At 44.7% G+C, this 21,133-nt stretch overlaps 3 protein-coding genes and 1 pseudogene across 3 annotated transcripts; 1 reads left to right on the forward strand and 3 right to left on the reverse strand.

Moving 5' to 3' along the window:
- Positions 2,472-3,832, forward strand: LOC8085263 (calcium uniporter protein 2, mitochondrial). The gene is made up of 2 exons (XM_002465569.2): positions 2,472-3,106; positions 3,230-3,832. The coding sequence occupies exons 1-2, from the start codon at positions 2,570-2,572 to the stop codon at positions 3,713-3,715; spliced, it is 1,023 nt and encodes a 340-aa protein (XP_002465614.1). The 5' UTR covers positions 2,472-2,569; the 3' UTR covers positions 3,716-3,832.
- On the reverse strand, positions 4,041-5,417 carry LOC8056859 (pathogenesis-related protein 5). Its single transcript, XM_002468190.2, has 2 exons — positions 5,182-5,417; positions 4,041-5,091 (listed from the first exon to the last, which is right to left on the reverse strand). Exons 1-2 carry the CDS (start codon positions 5,219-5,221, stop codon positions 4,313-4,315), a joined length of 819 nt encoding a protein of 272 aa, XP_002468235.1. The 5' UTR covers positions 5,222-5,417; the 3' UTR covers positions 4,041-4,312.
- Positions 6,233-6,796, reverse strand: LOC110432549 (annotated as a pseudogene).
- On the reverse strand, positions 8,035-12,185 carry LOC8085264 (serine/threonine receptor-like kinase NFP). The gene has a single exon (XM_002468191.2). It carries the CDS (start codon positions 10,104-10,106, stop codon positions 8,097-8,099), a length of 2,010 nt encoding a protein of 669 aa, XP_002468236.2. The 5' UTR covers positions 10,107-12,185; the 3' UTR covers positions 8,035-8,096.

The following is a 21,133-nucleotide window of genomic DNA, read 5'->3' on the forward strand; positions in this document are numbered from 1 at the left end:
TATTTAGAAAAGTAATAATATCGATAGGAAATCTCGTTCAACCCCTGCTTCCTTATCTGTGAGAGGCATACTTCATTATCTTCTGTTAACTTGTTAGGGACAGTTTGTCAGAGCTCTCTTCGTAATTCTTGAACTTCACGTTTTTGTTCGGGTGAGAATCGATTCTAAAGTTCTTCTAGTTATGGTACTTAAACGAGAAGTAGGTGAGAAACGGTGGAGAGCGGGTTTTTAGCTCTCGACTCATAAGATAAATGGAGAAACGATTTTTATCAGCTCCCAATAAGAATCCATTTGCATTTTAAATGTTTGGTAGGGATCCGCACAATCCGTTTTGAAGAAAGTGGGAGTGAAAGTCTGCCAAATTGTCCCTAAAGAAACATGAATATACTTTTAAAATGAGATAGAAAATAAATTAAAATTGGTATTAGAGCATAACTATAACATGTTACAACAATATCGTCCATTCATTAGGCTGGGTATCTCATGATCAACAATAGCACAACATATTATTCTACATTCTTTACCTTAGAAATTAGCCTTATATGAAACTAAAATTTTGCACAAATCTTAGAATTATAGTTTTTTTCTTGATCACGCATTTCATTAAGGCATCTCGTGCACCACTCATTTATCTTTTGTTCATGCACTCATTTATCTTTTGTTCACATTAGAGAAAAATATTACATAAAAATTTACACATTTACCTTGGCTCATGTTAAAAAAACTTTAAACAATAACACACACGTTAGCACAGAGGCGTCAACATATCATGTTAAAAAAAGAGAAAGATTCATGTAGTAAACATGTTGTATGCATGTTAGTTATTGTGTGCGATATAACACGGTAAAAAAAGTTACAATAATTATGGATGCATGATACCAATTCACATGAGTCCTACGCCTCTACATATGTTACATTCAAAAAAGATCTTACAACTCACATGAGACCTACACCTCTACATATGTTACATTCTAGAAAAAAAAATACAAATTCATGTTGACATAACACTAATATTGGGATAAATTACAACACAATAAAGATCCATCAGGTAAAAAAGGATTTATATGTCACTTTAAATAAACATCCGTACATATCCATATATAGTATGCATGTGTGTATGTCTAATTGATAGATATTTTCTTTTTTTCCATTCCTCATAGTAAATAATATATAAATATATATTTCTCCTAATATAATCTCTTAGGAAGTGTACTCATCCCTCCATTTCAAATTATAAGTCGTTTTGATTTTTTTTTACATCCATTTTACTATGCAACTAAATATAATAATATGTCTAGATGCATAGTAAAATGAATGAACCAAAAAAAATCAAACCAATTATAATTTGGAAGGGAAGAAGTAATATGTAATAATAACCACCTTGACCAACGATCTATAGTTATTTCAAAGTACCACAACAAAACCCAAACCAAGGTAGAAGTGCATAGTTTAGGAATATTATATATTTTATAATATAAAAGGTAAGTAATTTAGATGCATGTTTTGGGTTACTTTATGCTATTTTAATAATGTTAAAGGTGGGTAATTTATATGTAAATTGAAGAGATTTCTTTAGCTTTTGTGTGTGTGGTCCTGTATAAAAATTATATCTACGTTTCTAGCAAAAAGCGTCCATTTAATGTAGGGACTAATAATTGAAAATAAAATTGTGTCGTTCATTTTTATTTTTCTTTTTTAAGGAGCTAGGTGCGTGTAGGGGTGCAAATGAGTGATGATTAGGTGCACCTCTAAACCTCTTTAGTTCAAATATTTATACTACTTCTCCAAAAACATTAAGAAGTAGTACAAATATTTGAACTAAAGAGGTTTGAAGGTGCACCTAAAGTTACCCCTTTGCACTCCTAGGTGCGTGGTGTTTGAGCTATCCCCATTGCTTGTCGCATTAGCTCGGAGGCACGACTGATTTATGCTTGGACCACATAGAACTAATTGAAAGGTACCAAAAATTACTCTAGCTAATGTACATACTCCAACTTTATAACATCCAACTTATGAAAACCTAGCTATTAGTCCGCTCTGCCTAGCTATTGGTGTGCATGTGTTGTAACTTGTACAAGTGTTTGCGTCACGTTATACTACGAGAAAAAATGGCTTATAAAAGCTAGAAAGATCAAAAATATCCTTAAAAATATTTAGATTTGCTTTGAGATATATATATCCCGCAAGGAACACATGCAAATTAAAATATGTAAACGGACCCCGGTGAAAAACCCAGGATGCTCCGCTTTTTTTTTCCTTGACAACAGATGCTGCGCCTTGAGTGTCCCCTTGAACGATGAATGGATGCCTACCACGTTCTCCCAAGGTTCAGTTTTTGTTATTTTGGCCGTCGTGCCTTAGTTTATTTTTGAAACCGTTGCGAGTACAGCACAACACGAGACTTTGCCCAGCGTTCACCGCCCCAAGTATAAATAGCACCCCCTGTCCATCCCACCTCGCTCCATCGGCCAGACACGTCGCGCCACTTCTGTCACGTAACACGAAACCATCCTTCTAAACCAAACTACAGATAGAGCATTAGAGCTCGTGTCAGAGAGGCAAGCACAAAATGGCGTTCCACAGAACAATGACCCGGTGCCTATGGGCAGGCAAGAACGCGGGCGCAGCCATTCCCAAGCCTCCCGCTCCCCATCCCCCGGCACGGCGGTCTGTGCCGGCCGTGGACGACTGCCCGACGCTCGCATTCCTGCGGCCCAAGCCGACCGCGGTCGGCTACGCCACCGCGACCGTCCCGCTCCCGGCGCACTGCTTCCCCGCCCTCCCCGTCGGCGACCACCTCTTCCACCGCCTCCAGCTCGACGGGCTTATCCCTCCCGTGAGCACGACAGCGCCGCCGCCGCCGCCGCCGGAGCACGCGGGCGTGACGGTGGAGCAGGCGAGGAAGGTGGCTAGGGCTGCCGAGATGGAGGTGGCCAGGGCGAGGCTGAGGTCCAACGCCCAGAGCGTCGTGTCCGGTTCGGAATTCGCCGCGCTCTGCGTCGACATTGCCGGCGGCGTCGAGGGCGGCCGCAGGCTGGGCCGTGCGCTCGACGAGTCCGGCGGCGTCATCGTCCTCGGCGACGCCGTCTTCCTCCGCCCCGACATGGTACGTGCTAGCAACACCCAAGACACGTGACGCGAGGAGACAGATCGAGTAGCCAGAGAGCAGAGCAGCCGCCTTACGCTTTTACGCGTCTCTGATGTGTTCCCTCCATGTGTCGTCGTTCAGGTCGCGAAGGCCATCGGGAGCATCCTCCCCGGGAAACAGCAGCTGCAGCAAGCGCCGCCGCGCGCCGGCGACGGGAGCGAGGCGCGCAGGCGCGAGCTGGAGGCCATGGAGGCGCAGAAGGCGGCGATCGACGCGGACGCGGCCGTGGCGGTGCGGCGCGAGCTGTGGTGCGGGCTGGGCCTGCTGGCGACGCAGACGCTGGGGTTCATGCGGCTCACCTTCTGGGAGCTGTCGTGGGACGTGATGGAGCCGATATGCTTCTACGTCACGTCGCTCTACTTCATGTCCGGCTACGCCTTCTTCATGCGCACCGCCACGGAGCCGTCCTTCGAGGGCTTCTTCCGGAGCCGCTTCGCGTCCAAGCAGCGCCGCCTCATGCGGGCGCGCGGCTTCGACGTGCACCGCTACAACGCCCTGCGGAAACGGCAGGGGCTCCTTCCTCTCGGCGACCCTGACGCGTGTGGGCACGTCAGCGATGTACAATAGCTAGCAACACGTCGGCCCCCGGGACCGGACGAGGTCGCTTTGGCTCGTGCGTTGTGCCAGGGGGCACACGTGTACGGCCACACGGGATAAACGTGCGTGGCATGCATGGTCGACTCACTGTCTAATCGTGAAGCAACAACTCTCTCCGTATCGATTCAGGAGGACAAGCTATTGTAGGAGAAAAAAGGCTTATCGCTCATCAGAACGGAAAGTGATTAACTAACGTGTGACACACACCCTGATCCACAACCTCACACTCACACGAGTGTTGATTGAAGAAGATACGTACCAAGCACTCGAGGTTAACTATTTGAGCAAATTATGATTACGATCCTAATGGCCTGTCATTGTTGGGAAGTTGGATCCGTCACATCAGGTATACCGTGTACGCGCGTGTGCACGGATGGCATGGAAACATTGAGTTCGTCACACCAAACTTTCTATGCTCTAGCAAGTCCTAGTGGCAAATGCAAAATTACAAGCATTTTTTTTAGATTAGATAAGATAAGATAAGATAAACAAAATGATCAACGGGCACCGGCAGTTGCAGTTTGTGCCGCTCGCACACGGTCCGCACGGCCACAACTCCGGCCACTACTACTGGTGGCCCGGGCAGAAGGTGACGAGGTACTGCGCGCCGGTGCCGCAGGTGAAGGTGCTGGTGGGGTCGTCGTACGCGTAGCTGTAGGCCGCGGGGCACGCCGCCTTGAACAGCCTCGAGTACTTGGTCGGCCCGCAGGTGCTCGGCCCGCCGTGCGCGCCCGTGCAGCAGTACTCGGCCGTCCCGAACGCCTCGCACGCGCTCCGGCACGCCACCGTCGGCCCTTCCTCCGCGGCCTTATTCGCCCCGGCGGACATCTGCAGCTCGGGCGGGCACAGCGCGTTCACGTCCCCGACGCAGCCGGCGTACCCGCACGTGGCGTAGTTCACCCTGGCGCCCGTCGCCGCCACGCCGACGCCGACGTTGTACCCGTCCACCAGGCTCACGTCGTAGAAGTCCTTGCCGTCGGCGCCGCCCAGGGTGAACTCCGCCAGCGTGACGGGCGGCGCCCCGCCGAGGGAGCAGCTCGCGGCGCCGCTGCAGTCGCCCGTGGCGCACGAGAGCCCGGAGGGGGAGGACGGGGACGGGGACGGCGACGGCGACGGCGACGCGACGCAGCCTGTGCGCGCCCAGAGGCGGCCCGACCAGCCTGCCGGGGCCGGGAACGAGACGGTGGCGTTGGGCGACAGCTCGAAGCCCCCGCCCCCGACGGCCGCCGCGCTGTTTCCGGACAATGTGGCCGGCCAGATCGTCTGGGTGCAGTTGTTGTGCAGCGTGAACACCGTCGTGCCGGCGGCCTCGGCACCAGATTTCGCCTCTAACCACCAAATTGCCCCTGCATCGCATATATGCAGACATCATCAGCACGAGCGCTACCTACGGCATTTCGCAGTATGAATACAGCACATGATTTTTGCGAATGTACCAGCAAGGAGTAGAAGGCTTGCAATCCGTATGACTCCCATATGGAAACGGATTGATTGGAGCTAGGACTCGACGAGAAGAATCAGCAATGACAGTCGTGGACAATGTACGATGGAACTAGCTGCAGATGGGAGAGGAATGTGCAAGCAGTAAATTTTCAAGGACTCTCCAATTCTCTGATTTGTTATTATATATAGGCGTGTAGTTCTGTTGATCTGGGTATGTAACGGGACGCGACGCGAGGGAGATGGCGATTAGGTGGGAACCCCGGAGGAGACGTCGGAGTTCGTTGAGAATCCGGAGGAAGGCACGGCCAGCGCGCAAGCGCCGTGGTCGTCGTGGGCAGTGGGCATGGGCACCTCATGGACGCGTTGATGTAGGTGTAGTGGCTGAGATAAATCGGTGCGCAGTTTTGAGGCGTGGTGTGGGTCGTGGCGCTATTGTTTAGCCGGAGTATCCGCAGCAGACTGGAAGCAAGCTCTGCGGTCTGCGCCCGCCTCTGCTTTGGTAGCCATGTTGACACACACGCACAAAACGTTGAAGAAAAGTGGGGGCGGAAAAGAAAGGGAGCCGAATAGAGCCTGCGAATAATGGGCTTCTGACCATCCTATTGGGCCAAACAAAGCTCAGTAAGCCTTCGAACTTCCGCGAGCACGAGATGGGCGGGAACAGCGGCCTGCTCGCGGTTGGCCCAATCGTCCAGGTTAGTTCGAGTTGCGCCGTTTATCCGTAGCTGTTGCGCTGCGCCCCGGTGAGACACTGGCCGGCTCCTATGGGTCGGTTGGGTGGGTATCCTCCAACCAGACTTTAGATAGCCAGGCTTGGCTAGGGCCTCGACTCTCATCTGCTCACCTCCCCGGTCGAACAGAGAAGTCACGCGAGCCCTTGTTCACCGCCCGCCGGAGGTCCCCTGCTCGTCCTCCCGGCCCCCTGCTCGTCCTCCCCGCCGGAGCACCTGGCCACCACCCGCCCACTGGAGGTCCCCTGCTCGCGGTCTCTCTAGTACTTGTAAACGGCACGACAGCCGGCAGCAGTGAGCAATAGCGGCGGTGGGGCAGTTAGGCGGCGGATCCGGCGCGTCAGCGTCACCCGCGACACCGGGTGATGCGGGAGCAGCCGCGGTTGTAGGGGTTGACCTGCGCGCTGGGGCCGATGTAGAGCGCGCGGCGGTGGCACTCGCTCACCGTGCCGCCGAGGCACTCCCTCCGACCCGCGGAGGAGAGGAAGCCCAACTCCAGGATCCAGGTGGCTCCCACCGGCAGCCGACGCCGTCACGGCCAACAGCAGGAGGGCTAGCGCGAGAACCTGGAGAGCATGGTGGTGGACGAGGCCGTGCGGCGGTGATGGCGGAGCTCCATGGTCTTTCGTCTGTGCATCTTCGTCTACGCCGAGTTCAAGCACTGTTGGGTCCTCGTCGACCTAGACTATGGCGGCGCCGTCAACGCCTCCAGCTGCTGGGGATGGGTTTGCTGTGGTGACCGGTAACGCCTCCAGCTCGTGTTCATCCTATTACCGTGCGCACCACATGTTCGATCAAATTCCCCAATGAGGGGTAAACTTACCAGCACAAAAAGAGGTGATCCTAGTGAAACAAACTTGACAACCAAACACGTCATATGCTAGCCAGGCTTAGATAATACAGACAACCAAACAACTAGCTACTAGCTTACTGAGGACAGGCTAAAGTTACCCAGGCCAGGATTCTAGGCAGGCTAGAAATAGATCACCCAACCAAACAGACCCTATAGCTCCTGGCCGCACCAGGCTGACTGCCGTCATTCTGCCTTTCAGGTATGGGCTGAATTTTTTATCGGTCTTTAGAGGGTGTTTGGGACTGCTCCACGAACTCTGCTCTATAAACTCCGCTGTGGAGCAGCTCCAAAAAAACTGGAGTTCGTAGAGTACCTCTTTAGGTGCTCTCACAACTCCACCCTTTTTTCTCGAACTGAGTGCGTGGAGCTGAAACCGTTTGGCTAAAAAACGTGGAGCGGAGCTGAAAAACGTGGAGCAGAGTAGTCCCAAACAGCCCCTAGTACATATAAATCTCTTTTAAAAAACTAAGTACACATCATGTTTACGGAATACATAAGAAAAAACAATACCTAGAAAAAATAGAAGGACGTATAAGTTAGAACGAATAGGTACTTTTTTATTAGAGGTTTTAGTCATTAGCTGGAAGATGCTATACTTGAACTCTACTACCTCCATCCTAAAAAAATCAAATTTAACTTTAGATTGAGTCAAACTTTCTTTAAAGCTGCTTGTTTCCTTCGCTAAGCACTATATTATGCCTCGTCGAGTGAGGACAGAAAGCGATGGTATATTTGGTTCTCTCGCCTAACCATTTCAATGGTTGTATGAGCAAGATTTGGCTGGCTTTCATGGGGAAGCCAAATCTGCCAAATCTGCTCCTCCGCCTGAGCCAGCGCTTCTCATTGATCGCACTGACCGACTGACGTAGTAGGAAAGCTGAGGTGATGCACCGCCAAGAACCAAGCAACCCCTTAGTTTAATTGAGTTTACAAAAAAATATTATCAATACTTATGATTTATCACTCTAGGTATACTATGAAAATATATTCCATGGTTAATATAATAATCCTTATTCTGAAATCATAAAGTTACTATATTTTTTACATATTTACTTAAATTTAAAACCTTTTTTTAAAAGTTAAACTTATAATTGTTTAATAACTTTTTTTTTTAAAAAAGTTAAATTTATAATTTTACGGAGGGCACTACCAACTCCTAAATCCTTCACCGCATCACTGGTGCTTAAAACGCGTTATCACTCCTTTTATTGAAGAATCATGACAAATGTACTTTCCTCCTTTGTTCCTTGTGAGTTTCCCAAACTGAAGACGACAAATAGTAGACCCTGGATTTCAAATTTGCACAAAAAGTTTTGTTTTCATTTTATCGAGCTGACACCGAGCTGGCCATCCGAATGTTGTCGTCCGAACTGGGTTGCCACATCTTCTCGAATCCGTCGGCCACTGTCAATGGCTGCACCAGCACGGAGAGGCTGAACACAACCTCGGTCATGTTCGGCCGCCTCGCCGCGTCGTCCTCAGTGCAGGCCCTCGCCATGCCGGCCAGGCTAAGAGCCGCGTCCATGTGGTACTCGCTTCCCAGAGCGGGGTCCATCCACTTGCCCAGCTTCGCCTCCCTCTTGTCGCCGGCGTCAAGCACGCCACGGATCTCCCTCCACAGCATGCCGATCTCCGAGCCGACGCGCGCCTCCATCGCCCTCCTGCCGGACAGGAGCTCCAGGAGGAGCAGCCCGAAGGCGAACACGTCGGAGCTCGTCGCGGCGGCGTCGGCCGTGGCTGGCTTGGCCAGGGAGAAGCCTGATATCTTGGTCCTGAATTCCGCCGTCAGGAGGATGTTCCGCGCGCGGATGTCGCCGTGCACCATGCTCGGCTGCGTGTGCTCGTGCATGTAGAGTAGGCCGTTGGCGACGTCCAGCGCGATGCTCAGCCTCTGGCCCCACGAGAGAGTTGCCACGGTGCAGCACGACGACGACGGCAGCGCCGACGGTGGCTTCTGGTACAGCCACTTGTCGAGCGAGCCCTTCTCGGCGAACTCGTACACCAGGAACGCGTAGTCCCCGTCAGTGCCGATGGATATGCCGGCCAGCTTGATCAAGTTGGCGTGGTTGACCATCTGCATCATCTTCAACTCCGCCGACACGTCGCCTTTCGCTGGCTTCACCGCAAACACCTCCCCGTCGAGCTTCGCCCGGTAGTACGTGCTGCCGATCTTGCACCGCTCGTCAAGGTTCATCGTGGCCTCCATGATCTCCTCTTCCAAGAAGATGATGGGCTTGTCGATGAACTCCGACACGCCGGTTAGCAGCTTGCCTCCTTTCAGTTTCATCATGTGAGCGAAGGAATTACTGCTGTCATGGCCGAATTGGTTCCTGGACCAAGTGAGCTTGGTGTTCACGGCGAACCGTGAACCCAGGCGCATCGACGGCTTCTTTCGGTACCTTCGGAGCGCCAGGATCGCCACGAACAAGGCGGCGAGCGCGACGACAGACCCCGAGACGCTGGCGCCTATGATGACAGCCCGACGTCGCCACCGGGACTTGCCGTCGCCTGCACTAGCAGCGTAGTGCAGCGGCGGAAGCCGCGGCCGCTGTTGAACTGGGATCAGCATCGGCTGCCCCACGAGGGACGCGGAGGCAGAGCTGCTAGTGACGTTGTTGGCCTCGGCGATCTCGTCCTCGGTGGTGTTCATCAGCTTGCTCACCTGGGACATGGTGTCCCCTGCTTGCCACACGTAGGTGATGAAGCTGCTCCGCTCAGCGGGAGCCGGGCACCGGCAGAAGAGCGGCACCGTGACCTCCTGCCCGACCTGTAGACTGGTGGGTACCGACCTCGGGTTCAGATTTTGGATGAGTTGGTACAGGGTGAGGTTCTCGTAGGAGACTCTGGCGAGGTTGAAGAAGGTGTCGCCTTGCCGGATCGGGTACGTGACGTTGGCGAAGGACCAGCCGCCCGTGCAGCCGCACTTGCTGACGGGCACGAGCAGCGGCTGGCCTGGCTGCAGCACGCCGTCCTCGGAGCTGAGACCGTTGGCGCTGGCGATCCGGGCCTGGCTCGTGCCGAAGAGGTCCGAGATACTGCCGAGGTCCTGGTACCCCGGGGACTGCGTCCGGTACACCACGTACGTGTCGCACGGCGGCGGCGACGACGACACGTTACAGGCGAACTGCGCGGGGACGGTGTAGTTTGTGTTGTCCTGGGCACCGGCTTGCCGGAGGCCGAGGAGAAGCAGCAAAGCGCAGCAGAAATGGCGAGGTTCCATTTCGCTCTCGGTGTCGGTGTCACGGGCTGCTTTTCTGTGAGCTCCTTGGCTAATTGAGGCTGTGAAGTAGTGAGGCGATGACAGCTTGATTAAACTGCATAGCGTAGCTAACATGTAGTCCGGCAATCCAAAGGACGAGATCGTTCAAGTCAATAGCGCGGTGGCCATTTGTCGCGGCTCGGGTGCTTTGATTCGGTCCTCGAAGTCTCGCTCCGCGATGCAGATGCCATTCGTTGATCCCAGCCTGCAGTAGGCCGTATTACTTTATACTAGCAGGCATGATTTCATATGGATTAGTACAAATGTAGCCGCATGTTTAATAGGGTGCAGCCGGGACGAAGAATGCAACAATCATCTTTTGAAGGTCGCTCTCATAGGGGTTGCTTGCAGACGGAACAACGGAACGGGTCTGCACAGCTGTCTGATTGGAGCAAAGAGCTGCTGTCATGATGCTACGGCGTTCGTTGTCAAGAGAGAAAGAGGAAGGGGATTATACTATGGCGCCAATAACCAACATCATAACACATAAGATATTGCTAAGCAACGAGGTGTTGATGATGCACCCAATGCCTATGTTCATACGCAGATGGAGATGTTCAGGTATCTGTGTGGCAACTGACAAGATGTTCATACGCAGATGGAGATGCTTAGGTATCTGCTATCTGGATAATAAGGGCACCTCCAGTGTGGAGATCGAACCGAACTGACACACTTGGATTCGGTGGATAGAAGTTCGACCGCTCTAGTGCTAAATAGATGAGTCTAATAAACAAACCTAAAAGTAGTTCTCTTCTCATCTCTAGCATGCGTCCATAGCTTGCATGTATGCGCAGCCGCTTATTTTATTCCCTTTGATCCAAACGGTCTGTAGCAACCGATTTGAAGACTGACAATTATGGTTCGCACACTGGAGTGTCGATGGTTCGCCCACGGTTCGCTTTTTCTACACACTGGAGGTGCTCTAAGGTGATAACATGACATCCTCTAACAGAACGCCTCTTGAGTCTTGACTGGAGCATTAGACCATTGCCCGATCATTCTCAATCGGCAAGAGACCAACACAAGGAAGACTGCATTTTCTAACTCGAAAACCACTTGTTAAAAGTGGATGGTTTCAGGGAACTGGTCCAAGAGACCTGGAAAGGTTGGCTTGGATCGGCCCACCCCCAGCCCAGTGTTGAGGAAAACTAGCAGCAGGCCAGCAGCCACGCCTATCTGCTCCGGCACTGTTGGTAACTGTAGTGACACGGTAGAACAGAGCAGGTGGAGCTACAAATCATGGCTTCGTTGGTTCCTCTTCTCGGTTTAGGCCTTGTTCAATTCCCCACCCAAAAACTATTCACCTATCTTATCAAATCTTTCGACACATGCATGAAACATTAAATGTAAACGAAAAAACTAAGAGTAAATTGCACTCACCATACAACAACTAATTAAGTGGGTGCATGTTAGTCCAACATCTTCTAATTTGTTCAATTTAATATGACAACTATCTAGGTGGGTGCTTATTGGTCCAACATCTTCTAATCGGTTTAATTTGAAGTAAGAACTTAGTTCATTGATGCGTGTATGTTGATGCGTGTATGTTCCAAGCAGTGTCTTTGTACACTCTGAAGTCTGAATCCCTGCCATCAGAAGCTACACACCCTAGCACGCTCATCTTGTCCATCACTCAACTTGAATTATTTACTATATTATGATATCATTTCTCTGACTTTGGCCAAATAAAAGCTTACATTCAATTTCTATTTTAAATTTGAGTATAGGAAAAGTCATACCATTAAGACAGACATAAAGTGGTAAGCTTATGAGGAATCAAATGTTCACTACCTATCCTTCTAAAACTTCCGCGAGAATTTGTAAAACCTCCGCATTATGCTAATCCGTTGAATCGAGTTTTAAGTTTTTAAAAGCCAATTAACCTCCCCCTCTCTAGGCCTTTCCTATCCTTTGGACAGTGCATCGTCTTCTTTTTTGTGTCTACTACATCATCTTATCTTTTTCTGTCTACTACATCCTTTAAACGGTGGCAACTGCTTTTTATTTTCTTTTTGTTAGCTTGGTAAACCAATATAAGAACTTGGTTAGTTCGGTTATAGGTAGAACCAAACAAAAAAACCAAAACCAAATTTTGTTGATTCTTGTTTTTGAAAAAAACTCTTGGTCCTTGTTTCTTATGAGATGGACAACCCACGTATCAGTTCAAGTCAGCCATGAATGACAATAGGTTGGGATTAAAATAATATTATGGTATAGAAAAAAATAATCGGTTTGGAATTTTTTATATTTATGAAATCAATGACAGCTTTTATATTTGGCCAAATTCATAAATGATATCGTATAGTAAACAATTCAAGCTAATTGATGGATGAGATGAGCATGCTAGGGTTTATAGCTTGCAATGACAGTGATTCATAGTGTACAGAGATGCATTGTTACATACTTGGACCGTATATGCACGAATAAGCAAGTTCTTGTATCAAATTAAACTTATGAGAAGATTGTGGATCAATATGCACCCACCTATATTGTTGTTGTATTAAATTGGACAAATTACAAGATGTTGGACTAACATGCACCCACTTAGATACTTATCGTATGGTGAGTGTAATTTACTCAAAAACTAATTACACAATTTGATTGTAAATCACGTGACAAATCTTTTAAGCATAATTAGTCCATAATTGTTATAGTAACCATCATGTGCTAATGATTGATTAATTAGGCTTAATAAATTTATCTTGTTGTTTATAGACGAGCTATGTAATTTGTTTTTTTGATTAGTCTGCGTCTAATATTTCAAATATATACCGATATATCTGATATGACATCTAAAATTTTTCTTTTTCGCGAACTAAACAAGACCCTTTTTTTGTCTTGAAAACCAAAACAACTCCTAGCTATAGTGCTAAATAGTATTGCTATAGTGTTTGAGGAGCCGGAGCACCAGCAAGCCATGCCAACACAAAGGTCTTACACTGGTCTTGACCTGATCCGAATGTAAAATTAGTGATCACTAGCCGTAGCCCATTCAAATAGCTAATTTTGGCTTGAAAAAATTGCCATACCTGTAATTTACAAGTGCTTTGAGTCAAATACTGGTCAGGGACGGGCATTGGCAAGGCTTGGAACAAAAACATTGATGATACTAACTAGGACCCCTCCATCCTAAATTATAAGTCATTTTTAAAAATTTGGAGAGTCAAAGCATTTCAAGTTTGACCAAATTTATATAGTAAGAGAATAATATTTATTTGATGTATTATTAGGTTCTTTATTAATTATATTTTATAGTATATTTGTTTGATGCCATAAATCTTTGTAATTTTTTTTTATAATATTGATCAAACTTGAGGTGTTTTAACTCTCCAAAATTCTTGGAAAGATGGAGAGAGTATATGGGAGCTCTTGTCAAGGCAGCTCCGACTTATCAACTGTACATCACTGTATGTTTCTGTAGCAATAGATGGCTTCCTTGTCTCTGGAGCCAACTAAGGCCTTGTTTAGTTCACCCAAAAATCAAAAAGTTTTCAAGATTTCCGTCACATCGAATTTTTCGGCACATGTATGAAGCATTAAATATAGACGAAAATAAAAACTAATTGCACAATTTATCTATAAATTGTAAGACGAATCTTTTGATCCTAGTTACTCTATGATTGGACAATATTTACCGCAAACAAATGAAAATACTACAATAGCAAAATCTAAAATCTTTTCGCATCTAAACAAGACCTAAACAAGACCTGAGTTGTCGTTGCCCGGCTTCTCCGGCTCTGCACTACACGGCGCTAAAGGCTGGAGCTAGAGAAAGCTAGGGTAAACAGGATCTTAGGTCTTGTTTAGACCTTGTTTAGTTCGCAAAAATTTTCAAGATTTTTCGTCACATCGAATCTTTGGTCACATGCATGGAGCATTAAATATAAACAAAAATAAAAACTAACTGCACAGTTTACCTGTAATTTGTGAGATGAATCTTTTGAGCCTAGTTACTTCATGATTGGACAATATTTGTCAAATAAAAACGAAATGCTACAGTAGCCAAAAACAAAAACTTTTACGAACTAAACAAGGCCTTGTGAAAATTTTTTGAATTTTGTTACTGTAGCACTTTCATTTTTATTTTAAAAAATATTGTCTAATCATGGAGTAACTAGGCTTAAAAGATTTGTCTCCTGATTTAGAGGCAAACTGTGCAATTAGTTTTTGTTTTCATCTATATTTAATGCTCCATACATATGTCGTAAAATTCAATGTGACAGAAAATCTTAAAAAGTATTTGGTGGGAACTAAACAAAGCCTTAGAGAGAACGGAATATCAAAATTTTCAAGCGGAGTCATACAGTAGTGAGTTGGTGAGCAGGATCTAATTATTATACCAGTGCAACAAGACTCACCACATGTCACGATCCTTCTCCCTGACATATGGTGAGTTTTGTTGCACTGGTATAATAATTAGATCCTGCTCACCAACTCACTACTGTATGACTCCGCTTGAAAATTTTGATATTCATAGCAGTGGCTTCGATCTGTTCAGTTTAAACTGAAAGGCTATGTTCTCATTGGTCGTGGATAGCATGGATCGGCCTTTCTGCTGCTCTGGCCCACGAATATCACCAACACTTTTAAAAAAAATGTACAAGACTGAAAAATATCATTATAATATATTGGGATTAAGAAAAAAAATCAAGAGAACCATATGATTCTAGCTTTATCTACGTTCACTTCCAAATACGATATTTCTCGAGTTAGTTCCAAGCATGGACATGCTTATGAGTTATCACCAACCGTACTTCTTTGAAAAAATAAAATAAAAAGACTGGGGAAATAGAGGAAATATGTTTTTTGCGAGAAATAAAGGTATTTTATTTCTCATCAGTGTGATTATAGTCCCAAGCAATAATATGCTCAATATACAAGTGGACAGAGAACCGCCAAACGACCGAGTGTTTTGTTCTCATAGCCACTTGTGCGAGCTCAAGAGCAACACAATTACCCTTTCTACTCGTGCGAACAACCTTTCACTCAGATAATGTACTACTTGCCTGAATTGCTTCATCAATGATAAATCTTATTCTCATCTCGACAATAGCAACAGCACTGCAGCCTGCTACGATTTTGCTGATTCATCTTACCTATTGATTCAATGGATTTCAGCTTCGTTAGGGTTATTTCAGTTTTGAGAGGCTAGAGTAGACATGTGGTCCGCTGAGGCCTTGTTTAGTTCCATTTTTTTATAAAATGGACACTTGAGCAATTTCATTTGTATTTGACAAATATTGTCTAATTATGGATTAATTAGGCTCAAAATATTTGTTTCGTAAATTACAGATAAACTGTATAATTAATTTTTTTATCTATATTTAATGCTTTATGTATGTGCCGTAAGATTTGATGTGACAGAGAATCTAAAATATTTTGTAATTTAACTAAACAAGGCCTGACCTTACTTTCATGAGTCAATTACTCAATGTGCCATTCCTGAGTCGTGAGAGTATTATAGTACTCATATGGTAGCATGGGCCAAATTCTCACCCATTTATACCCAATAGTATCTACAAAATCCTAATGTGCATCGCACCTAAGGTTTTCATCGGTGGTGTCTTTTGTCAGAAACTATATGCACTGTAAGATTTTTTTTATACTATTAGAAGTATTTAAGAAAAGGCCAAATTGGCTCAGAACATCTGAGAAAAATGAACAGCCCATGGAGGCCCACTAACAAGGAGCGTGCAGCCCATGATGGCCAGTGATTTTGTTCCTCTAGCCATTCGTGAAAAGTTCTTTGCAGTCTTATGTATTCAGTCAACAGTTGAGTGATTTTTTGTTTTGTTTTGTCTCAAATTTCTTGTCATCCAATAGATTTTTTTTGCCGGGAACATCCAATAGAAGTAGACCGAAGAAAAACATCCAATAGAAATATGGCCTGCCATCATCTCTGTTTTGCACTTTTGCCTCATCCTAAAACTGGTGGATTCCTTTTTTCAACCATATTTGAGTAGAGTGAATCCTGCAAAAGGAAAAAAAAGATGGTAAAAAGTTAGATGTTTATCTCCCATTTTTTTCCTTAGACCTTGTTTAGTTCCCACCTAAAAACTTTTTGTCCCATCACATCAAATGTTTGGACACATGCATGGAACATTAAATATAGATTAAAAAATAACTAATTACATAGTTAGCATGTATTTTACGAGATGAATCTTTTAAACCCAATTAGTCTATAATTAGACATGAATTGCTATAGTTATAAATGTGGTACAGTATCTATAAAAAATTCTTTTCGCGAACTAAACAAGGCAGTCACAAGCATTCAACATCTGCCCCCATTCATATTGCAAAAGTCGGTGCAAGGTGCAGATAAATTGAGAAATTATTCCTGACACAGTTATCTAATTGAGTCGAGATTTAAGATAACATGTGTAATGGGCTGAAATGAGAAGCAAACATATAGCACAACATGTCGAAAACATACTACAGATGAAACAAAACAAACATAAAAAAAATGTAAGTAGTGAAGGCAACACTTTGCATTGGAAAATGGCCTATAGGAAAAGAAAATCCCAATAGAAATATAATACCCACAAGGAAAACAAGACAGTAAGCCCATTAGATAAAGCAAAAAGATCTAATTGTGAGAAATATTTAGCATACAAATATGATTTTACTGAGTAACAACCACAGATGAGATTATATTTTTTTTGAATCAGATTACATAGGCATGTACTCTTATATGTACACACCATCCTGTTTGGTTTGTTGCCTTACCCCTATTGACGATCATGAACTACAAATATAAACCGTCAACCAAACATGGAAAAGAGCATAAAAGGAAATATCTACATAGAATAGGGGTTATACTAACAGAATTCCACAGTTTTGGTGGATCATTATTTTTGCAGAGGTTTATCAGGAAAAGAGGATATATGAAGGACGTCGAGCTAGAAAGCATATTCCATCATGACACCAATGTAGGAAGGATCTACAAGACTCAAGAAGACATACTTCTGGAGGTGGGGCCCACCTAGAAGTGACCTGGGTCGGCCAACCCCACTCCTAGGTCGGTCGACCCAAGGTGGTCCCACCTATCAGTGCTCTTTCTCATGTTGGGTTTCCACTGTCTTAGGGTTTGCATCTACACCGTTGTTCAAGGTTGGTTTGATCCGAGGGCTCTGGTTCATCCCATCGGCCTATATAAGGAGACCCCTACCCCATGGGAGAAGGGCATCAAGTTATTTCATCAAGTCATCAAAGCTTGAAACTCTAGTTTCCTTAGAGTTCCACCAACTCTAGAGCGTAGCTACATAGGTTAGAAGTAGAAGGAGGCAAAACTTCGCTTGGATTCTGGATCTTATCGAGAGCGTTGCTCGGTAAATCCTTGTAATCTCTCTATTTGTATCCTTCTATTTATATATTTGCTAGATACTATAGATATAACTTTGTTCTATTTAATATTTATGTTCACAATTATATTGTTCATCGTCTACTTTAACTATATACTTAGTATAACTGGGTTGTTATCATGTCTATGCATAAGTTTGTATAGCATTTACCTTTTGGTACAATGGATGGATGGTAGATGTCATGTAAGAATGATCCTTAGATGATATTTACCTACGAATGCACTCTATATGTCGGCCCATGTGGTAGATCGCGGGGGTGACAGTCCCATTGAGTTCTGTGGAGTCCACCTCCCGTATGTAGAACTAGTAGAACGTGGTTGTAGAGAAAAAGTCTTGCTGAGTCCTGGCTCTCCTTTTTATCAATGGTCCTTATGTATGGATATAATGATGATATTAACAATGATTACTAAGTGTAATTGCACTAATCATAGTATTCTTTAACATATAGTTAGAATGACTTAGGAATATTGTTTTACTATGTCTAATACCATGCTAGTGCTATAGAATGGAGTGCTCTAGGGGCATAGGAGAACGTTGTCGGGTGTCTTTAGGTGCTCACAGGTCAGACATGTCGGTTCCTACTAGAGTACTCCTCCTTTATCCCTCTCTATCTCATCCTCTCGGATCTGTTTATGACTAGATCTAGGTTTTTTTATTCACATCCACATGCTTTGTACCCTTTGTAGTCCTTATTATTGTTGGATATGTTAAGTATTCATTTTTTCCTTGAACAGTATTGGTTGCTCGTTCTTTTACTATGCTTGTACTTCCAGTTTTGCTAAGTTACTGGGAATGGTCAATAATGTTCTTAGATCTGGGTGGCACATCCTATATGTCGCAGCTGATACATGTTTTTTCCAAATTAGGGTTCATTCTTACTTATGCACCAGCTAGCATACTAATTTGTCCCTCCATGTCTTGTTTAGCGATATGGATCCGGCAATTAGGCGTCATCAGCTTGTGATTAGAGGAGCATCTCTGGTTGCTATCATCAGTGCTTGGCTATTTGATAGGTTTAGAGAAATGTCGTCATATAATAGAGGGATCTATTATGGTTCTATGATCACTAGGGATCAGGAATGGTTGAATAATCTTAGGTTCATCTATCATAGTGATGATGTTCATTGTGTTGACATTCTTAGGATGAAAGGGCTCCTTTTTCTAGCTTTGTGACCTATTTAGGCAAAGGTCTCTTTTGAAAGATAGCAACAACAACAACATTGAGGAGCAAGTAGCAATGTTCCTGCATGTTGTAGGGCATAACCAAAGGTTCAGGGTTATCAAGTGTACCTTTAGGAGGTTAATAAAAACCATTAGTAGGTACTTCTAGGCAGTTGGAGAACCGAGGACAATCAACTACTACATATGTGCATCCAAGAATCCAAAACAATATGAAGTGGAATCTTTTTTCAAGGCTGGCATTTTTGGCCTACTTCAATCCTTCTATCTTTCCTACGGTGTTACCTTCCTAATAGTTTCATGGTCCTTGTTTTAGGATTGTGTGGGTGCCATTGATGGTACTCATGTTCTTACTACATCATTGGTTTATTGGTTTTAGTTGTAGTCATCCAGTTTGTAATCATTTGTACATAGGTACTCATCTAGTTGTAGTCACCAAGTTTGCAAATCAAGTAACTGAGATGTAGTAACATTTGATTTATCATTCAAGTTTCCAAACTAGGTATTATCGGTGACATGAACTATTCATGTGATAACATCCATTGGTAGCCACTCCCACAAACATTATTCTGATTACATCACTAACATTAAGTCGACTACTACTAACACCTAAACCATACTAAGGTAGCATTGTTGCAGAGATTACAGAAGGGTGCACCTATTTTGAATTGGGCACAATCAAATGATGCCAACTTGTAGCAATGATATATTAGGACAACTACTAACATGTCACTTAGTCAAAAGCTAACAAAATAGGTCCATATCTACTAGCTAACACTAGACCATTCATCCAAAGTACCAACCGACTCTTAACCATAGCTAGATATACAACAAACACCTCAATTCAACTTGAAGAACATTGCAAGTAGTAAAAAGATGATTACCCTCAGAAGGCAGTAGATGAGGAACATGAGCTTGCTCTTGTCTAGTGCAGCAATGGTGGCTTGCCTATGGTAGGTTGCACAAACATGTCATGCAACTCTCTTGATTGTGTTGACTTCCTACTACAAGGCAACCCTCGCATCAGTAGATGTGTCATTGATCTTAATGGAATGATGGAGTGCTTCAGTTGCCCTTGCTTCTGTATGCTTAGCTAGTCAGAGGTCCTTCCACACTTCCTTTAAGCTATCCTACATCCTATCATGACAAGGTTCATCGAGCCATTTGATGAACTGGCATTGTTCACTCTCAACCTATTTCAACCAATAGTTTATTAACATGAGGTGTCTAAAATGATAAGTGTTGAATGCATGGTTCATAACATAAAACAAGAGTACCTAAAGGGGCAACCTAGGAAAGCCTGCTTGTGTTCACCCAGGCCTTCTTGAGTATAGCATGATGACCATGAGCACACTTCCTAAAGTCTCACAACGCTCATACAGGTCCAGTCATAACCAAACACAACATCAGGAACTGCACTATCATTGCTGGCCTATTGTGAAAACAAAAAGAATAAATCGATCAAATCTACCCTAATATCAAGCAAATGTGCAACAAATTGCTCTAAACTAACCTAATACCAACCAAAAAAGAACAGATTAGTCATCCATTTTGCATCTACTAATCAATCCAAAGGATCTCAGCCGCCAAGAAGGGTATTAGGGGATTCAATCGAAAACCCAAGAGTTGAGAGGAGGGATTCATGTTGACTGTGAATCAAAGTTGCTGGCTTGTGCTGTGGATCAAAGTTGCTGGCTTGTGCTGTGGTTGGTGGAATGATGCTAACCATACCGAACAGAGGAAATGTTGCTCACACCTACCAATGTCCAACCGACCAAACACTGGCTTTTAGGCTTCCACAATGCAAGCTAGCCACTAGAGGAGTCAACCAAACAGGATCTATATACCAAGCTAAACTAACTAGTCCACCCTACCAAACAAGGGCCTGTTGGCCGGGTGTAACCAGACCAGCAGTGCCCACTGCCCAGGCTTGGTTTTCTAGCCAAGCTCCACCAGCCCAACAAACCAAACACTATATAAACGCACACATATACATCCTATTCATACGAGTAACTCATAAAGGTTGAAATTAAGCTGTTAGATCTTGAGGTTGATGAAGTCATCATAAGTGTCTCGCTGTTGACGGACACATCACCTACTACTAAAAGAACAACATTGGTGAATCTAGAAAAATATGAGCACCGACATCAAATCTAGGATCTAAACTTGTGTGGAGAGAAACCCAACAAGACTTTGATTCTATAATTTGGTATACCTATAAAGGACATTCAGTAATTTCAAGAAGTTGCTTATGGTTATATAAAAATTTTATTGACAACCACATATTATTTTGAAAACAGTTATTTCTCAGCTTTGTAAGTCGGCTCTAAGATTGCGAACTAGATGTCTAATTTTGATTTTTTTTGACAAGTAGTCTAATTTTGAGTTGGAATAAGACTGTTGACCAAACGTCTATCACATTAGTTAAGTAAATATGAATCCACTATACAATACCACTTCTGTATTAGAAAAATATATCTATAGATTTAATTTAAGTCAATCTATTATGTTTAATTAAGTGTTCAAAAAAATAACATCAGCATTTATATGACTTAAAACATA

This window comes from Sorghum bicolor, chromosome 1 (genome assembly GCF_000003195.3).
Source record: "Sorghum bicolor cultivar BTx623 chromosome 1, Sorghum_bicolor_NCBIv3, whole genome shotgun sequence".
NCBI lineage: Eukaryota > Viridiplantae > Streptophyta > Magnoliopsida > Poales > Poaceae > Sorghum > Sorghum bicolor.

Coding starts and splice junctions, on each gene's coding strand:
- LOC8056859 (XM_002468190.2), bottom strand. CDS start 5,221: ATGGGAGTCATACGGATTGCAAGCCTTCTACTCCTTGCTG. Junction 5,092..5,181: donor AAGCCTTCTACTCCTTGCTG/GTACATTCGCAA, acceptor TATGCGATGCAG/GGGCAATTTGGTGGTTAGAG.
- LOC8085263 (XM_002465569.2), top strand. CDS start 2,570: ATGGCGTTCCACAGAACAATGACCCGGTGCCTATGGGCAGGCAAGAAC. Junction 3,107..3,229: donor TCTTCCTCCGCCCCGACATG/GTACGTGCTAGC, acceptor GTCGTCGTTCAG/GTCGCGAAGGCCATCGGGAG.
- LOC8085264 (XM_002468191.2), bottom strand. CDS start 10,106: ATGTTAGCTACGCTATGCAGTTTAATCAAGCTGTCATCGCCTCACTAC.